The 6,478-nt window shown below is 39.2% G+C and overlaps 1 protein-coding gene across 1 annotated transcript; it reads right to left on the reverse strand.

Moving 5' to 3' along the window:
- Positions 1-5,954, reverse strand: LOC147817432 (UPF0606 protein KIAA1549L-like). Its single transcript, XM_087170778.1, has 5 exons — positions 5,399-5,954; positions 5,219-5,313; positions 4,779-4,927; positions 4,421-4,572; positions 1-3,208 (listed from the first exon to the last, which is right to left on the reverse strand). The coding sequence occupies exons 1-5, from the start codon at positions 5,765-5,767 to the stop codon at positions 2,945-2,947; spliced, it is 1,029 nt and encodes a 342-aa protein (XP_087026904.1). The 5' UTR covers positions 5,768-5,954; the 3' UTR covers positions 1-2,944.
- Between the last annotated feature and the right edge of the window lie 524 nt (positions 5,955-6,478).

Raw genomic sequence — 6,478 nt, forward strand, 5'->3', positions numbered from 1 at the left:
GAAGACAAAAAGACACGGATGTTTAATAGGTTTAGCTCACTTCATACTTCATTTTCTAGAATAAATACTCATTCATTTTTATAAACCAATAAACCACCTTAAACCCTTTTATTTAATATCACTAAGGTTTCTCAGTTATCCAGCATGAGAATGTGGAAAGGTGTTCACTTCTGGTATACACAAAAATGGTTTCACTGTATTTAGTACAGTTCTTAAGACATTAAGTGCTCCTCTGAATAATGAGTAAAATGAATCTTGGGAAAACAAGCAACAACATAATTCTTGTTGAGTTCAAGACATACAGTATTTCCTTGTACCTACTTACACACCAACAGGCATGAGTATAAAAGAAAATTTTTTTTTAAGAGAGGGCGGGTTTGTTCAAAAGTCATTATGCAATATGACTAATTTCATCCAGTACAACTGTAATAGCAATACTGTTTTACAGAAGGAAATAATGATTTAAAGGCATTTTCACTCCTAGTTGTCTTTCTTATGCCACACTTGAGAGTTTTCCTATGACAGAATTGATTATAATAATCAGCAAAGAGCTCCATGTGATTTGCAATAATATAGAAAAATTAGGCAATGTATAGCATCTCACTTGCTTGTTTATGCAAACATATTGTAGCACCCCTGCTATAGACCTACATGCACTCATCTGCAGTCAGTTCCCAATTCCCATCCCCAAACCAGCAGCTCTGCATGAAGAGCTCATCATAACCTATTGAAGGCTTTTATGCCACAGTGAAAATGAGTCTTTGTTCCAAAAAAGATGAATTCCTTTCATTTGTGAAATGATCTAATGACGTTTTTTTTAGGAGTTTGAGTGGATAGTTCATAGTTCTCTGTTGTGCACTGTCCTGCTATTGGCCTTAATCTGTTTGATTTTTAAGATAAAAGAAATGAAATAGTTTTAAAAGTTGATTAAGATGTCAAGCAGAGTTATTCAAGAGCAATAAGCTCACCTTTAAAATATTAATTTAAGCGTTCAACCACCCTCCCTCTCTCTTTCCTGCTACTGGAATAGCTTTGAAAAGCTAGTCTCCTTTACTCCAGCAGCTTTAACCACTCAGTCTGTTGTTTAACATGAACTGTAAGCACAATTTTGTAAAAGAAATATATACTGCCCAGCACTTTACATCACTTCTGATTCCTGGGTCCGCATCCTTAATCATTTGCTTTTATTCATGTTTGAAGAAAGAAAGACAGACTGTCTTTCATTCTATCTAATTTAAGTTCTATTTATGTTGATATTTTTGATTTTTTTCATAGGTTATTTCTTACCTGACCTGGTGTGTGGAAGCTATTTCTATTAAGCTCTGTTATGATATTCAATAATTGCCTGACAAATAACTTCATTCAGGGCAGTAAAATTTAAAATATAGAGGTGAGATTCTGGTATAATTAAAATCTATTAATAATGTTAAGAAGACTTTTTTAAGCCTATTTGTAATTATGAATTTTCTATTGTATCAATTAGTAAATGTCTAACTCAGCATATAGCACCTTAGAAAAGGACAAGTACTATACACTCAATCTGAAACAATGTTCAGGCAGGCATCCACAATTTTATACAGAGAGATCAGCACTTACAGCTCAGCAGTACTGATGCAGGACTTCTCATTAGCTCAAATACCCACATGGACTTGGGGTCTGATTTGTGAAGTGCACTCAATAAGAACATTAACAGCCTTAAGGCGCCGTAAACAAACAATGGACCCACCGTTATAAGAAACTATGGCACTATTACCGGCAGCAAAGAGAATTATTTTGTGACTTAGATGTCGGGGTTGAATGTGTATTAAAATGTGTGCATCTTCAAACCACTGGGAACTGCCCTTTTGTGATGTCCATCCAGCTGCAAATTGATTCACTTAAAAGCTTTTCCATTTGAGTTTTTGGAGGCCAAAGAGATTTTGTCATTTTAATCAAGAAAAGATAAAAACATATAGATATAGTTCATGTTTTTAAGTATTTAACTACATTAACGGTATGCTATAATAACCATCCATTACTTTCAAAAGAAAATCTCTATCAGTGTCAACCAAATCAATGTTCCTTGCGCACATCCAAACAAGGATTTGCAAGGATTAAAGCTTCCATCTATTTCAGATACATAAAGGCAAACATTTTCATCTATATGTCACTTCATCATCATAGATGCATCTTAAGATTTCATGATCAATTGGTTTAAACTAAAAAGGCGGATACATATATCCTGGACTGAGTCCATTTGTTGATTAAAGGGAATTACAGTTTAAATCAATTTATTAAATTCAATTAAAACATTACTAGATGAGCAAAGACAGTCAGTGTTTGTTATTTTTATGGTGTTGACATGTGATATGAAAATAAAGAATTTTAAATAAGTGGTGTGGTAGTCTGATTTGGTTTGAACTGATATTCATGTACCCAGTCTTTTTGAAGTCAATGGTCTATAAAAGGAGAGAAGATACATGATGTCCTTATACTGTACATGCTCATATACACTGTGGTTTATACTTAACATCTGACAGGAAGTATTTGGTCCTCTCAGTACAGACAATAATGCTACTTTTTCTCTCTTCTCAACTGATGCTGATTCACAAAAAATGTCTAATGCTGGAAAAAATTACGTTTTCCATATTTAGCGTATCCTATTGACATATCTACAAAGAAGAGATGCATGTAGTTACTTGGGACATCATCAATAGAGGATGTTTGTTTTTTTCTAAAAAAAAATAAAACAAATAAAAAAAAAAAAAAGATAAAGCATTTTCCATTCCTTTAAGTCAGGAGCTGAAAAACACCAACAGTACATGAAAAGAAATCAATCAGTGGGTAAGACGATCAGTTCATTTTACAATACAAACATCAAAAATCAGTCTGGAGTACCACCTTAGTGTGCCTCTGTTGGAGACCAATGCACAGTTAACCTTCTCCTGCACACAAGGGGACAGAATCAAAACTCAAACATGTCATTTTGTTTCTTCGCCAGCTTGGCCACCTCCTGCCGGATAGCCTGCACGAGTGCAGAGGTGGATAGGCTGCTCAGGGGCATGCTGTCCATGTCCTTCACCACCTTGGGCAGGCTTTGCTGGGAGGCTGTGCTAGGGGCAACGGGAGGCTGCTCCAGTGCCTGGTTATACTCCAGGGACAGCCTGGTGGGGCTCCCCTGTGGGTAGCGAGGATGAGGAAAAGCCTCTACATACCCAGGCAGGGGCACCTGGAAAACAGGAAAGACATGAAATCAGTCATACAGCAACTCCATATGATCACTACCCACAAAAATAATGGCTGCCAATTAGATCTTTAGAAGGATACAGTATATGCGATAGTTTTGCTGAGTGAACATTTTCTCTCACCACTATTCTAGAAAGAATTAAATGGGTGAAAAGGGAAAATATACACAGTTGTATCTGAGGAAATAATCATTATAAATGAGCCAAAATAACAGGGAAAGTAATGAGTGTGGAGATCTACAAATATATGACACTAAAATGGATTTTGGTTCAAACTGTGTTTGAACTCCAAAAATGGACTACTTTTGAATGCCGATACAAAATTTTTATCAGTGTGATGGGAAAAAAGGAAAATAGGAGTTCATTTAGGAAATGTGCTCAACTACCCCGGTATTTTGTTGTGTCCACTCAACGGCAGCCATAAATTCAGTTCAGCAAATGGTTTCTAAATGACACTGGTTCTGCAAAAAGACACTGCGTGAAAGCATCTGGTTGAAACAGGCAAACAGACAGGGAAAAAAGAGAACAGTTCATACAAACAAGGAGAGTCCAGTGCAGGGGGAGGGGAGGGAGGGTCACATGGGTAATAACAGATCTGACAGGACGAATGGGACCTGTGTTAATTTCATGAAAAACAGAGGAGAAGGTAGAAGGATGCTTAAAGAGTATATTTCCCTAATGATGTTTCTACTTTGTGTTCAAGTGTTCATTCCTGCTGCAGTGCTGTAGCTCACTTTCTGGCTCCGTGGGTTGACCACAATTTATGCGGAAAAACATCCTGACAACCAGCAGGTGAGAGTGGGGTTGAGGATTTTAATAACAGTCCACAAAAATTACAACAGTGTTTACAGTTTTACTAGACTGTATTCAGTTTTTTCAGCTTAAAAGTATAAAATGAAATTGTCCGGGTGGCAGCATCAAGAACCGTCTTTTCTGTTTAGAGCACTTTTATAACCTGTTCATGCTCTGGATATAGCTTTACTGTTGGATGGAATTTCACAATAGTCACTTAGAATAGTTTATTTTAAAGGTCTAATTGTTAGGACAAAGAGCGGTTGTGGGTATATATCACTGAGACAAATGCTTGAAAACTGTGATTGTCCCAGTTTCATCAAGACATCTGTTCACGCTACTCTACCGCTGTTTAGTCATTTAGGGCTAGGTGCTTGCTAAGCAAGAAATATGGGCTTCCTTACAGAGTCTGCCCACTGGGGCGGCACATCCTCAGGCTCAGGTGGATAGGACATCCAAGAGGGACTATGGTAGGAGGTGGGTGGTGTGGAGACAAAGTATTCTGAGTAGCCGGGCCTGGAGGCTGGGATGGCGTAGACAGCTGTTATTGGGTTTCCTGTAGGGAAGAGAAGAGAGAGTGATGGATATATTTTCAACAGTCACTGAAGAATGCATTTCAGGGGATGACTAAATTTAAGATTTTCCTTCCAGGAGTTTTATTTTATCAGAATATTACTATTCTTGAAAAATTAATGTTGGCACAGAAGTAAAGCACATTATGGGTTACTTTTAAAATACAAAGTCATCTTATCGTACGCTTACCTGAGTAGTTTGACACAGGCTGCTCTGCAGTGATAGATGGAAGTGCTGCTCTAGTGGTTAGCCCATATGGGTTGTTGTCATGTTGACTTTGCATTTCAGTGACAGATGTCTCTGAGCTCCTTCCCTTAGGCCCCAGGTCAGAAGTGGAACTAAGTTGGACAGAGATGGGAGAGGCATAAACATAGAGATGCTGCAATACTACACCAATGTCACTAGATGGCAGATGCAGTCCATGTGAAGAAGCGTGTACCTTATTAACATTCTTACCATCTCTCAATGCACTAGTTCAATATTCAAATTTATACAATACTGAATAACACTGAATAAATGTTGAATATCTGATGGGTTTTGGGATGCTACAGACATAGCGTATATGTTTCTGTCTGCATCTGCGTGTGTGTGTGTGTGTGTGTGTGTGTGTGTGTGTTGTTCAGCCTTACCGTCTTAAGGAGGTCCCAGGAGGAGGTCCAGTGCGAGGTGGTAAAGGGGGAGGAGAACCCATGGCCATCTCAGGGAGCTGGGTGAAGCGAAAGGCCTTAAACAGATAGTGAAAGGCATTTAAGGTTACAGAGACTCTATCACAGCTCTTCAGAGAGAGGAAATAATCTTAGCCCACTTACTGGTTTAGGCAGGCTGCACTGATACACGTCTGCACCATAAGATGGTACCCACTGCAGGCCCCCCCGTCCGCAGCTCATCGTGCCCGGAGCGCTGGTCACCACATCTGCATAAGGGAGGGGAGGCGGTGCAGGGTTGTAGTGGTCAGGAGGGGGTTGTTGTTGTTGTTGTTGTTGTTGCTGTTGGTGGTGGTGGTGGTGGTGGGACTGCCTTCCGGACGTGGACTGTCCCCCTGAAGCCAGGCTGAATGCTTCCTCCAGCAGCAGGTGCATCTGCTGTCGCACTTCATCAATGGACGGCTGTGAGCTCAGAGTGGATGTCTCTGAGTGGCCTTTCAAGCCCCGGCCATACATGTATCCCCGCGGCCCCATTAGACGGTCAACATTTGTCTCTTCTATCAACTCAGGCTCCGTCTAAAACATGCAAACCCATTCACAATTGAGACTCAACACACATCTTCCAACTTTGACTTGCAAGTACATATCAACAGTGTGAGCTATTTTATAACAGACTTTATAAGTGATCTGATTTATAAGGAAACAAAGCTACAAAGGACACTGAATCTGTTATACATATACGAATAAAAGGATATGAAACTCCAAAATTTCATGGTAGTTTTATGGTCGATGTCTTGTATGGGTGAATCTGTAGCAGTGGACACCTGGGAGGGCATATTCTGATTTACACCTGGATCAAATATCGGAAAATTCAACATCTCCTTATTGAATTAGCAGGTTATTAACAGGTACGCCCTGAGAAAGCTGGGAAACTGCAAATTCTATAACATCTTCTGTCATTCTCTCAGTGGGTTGTTGACAGAGCTGCAATAGTTTCTGAGAAAAACTCATGCAGGAAGAGTTTGTTCCAGCGGTGTTACTGCTTTGTCACAGTAGGTTCAGCGTCAGAACCAGGCAGTTTGCTTCAGTGAGTGCAAACCTACACTGCTCTGCACTTATAAACAAGCCAACAACATTTAAAAAGTTACTAGAGGCCTAATTTATGTGTGCTCATACTATTTTGTATCTTCCTCCTCTGTTTCTCTTTTCTTATCTGCATTATATTCAATACAACCATTCTCAATT

The sequence above is a fragment of the Seriola lalandi genome, unplaced genomic scaffold (genome assembly GCF_002814215.2).
Source record: "Seriola lalandi dorsalis isolate HSWRI2012SDOR001 ecotype SW California unplaced genomic scaffold, Sedor1 jcf7180002054959, whole genome shotgun sequence".
NCBI classification, from domain to species: domain Eukaryota; kingdom Metazoa; phylum Chordata; class Actinopteri; order Carangiformes; family Carangidae; genus Seriola; species Seriola lalandi.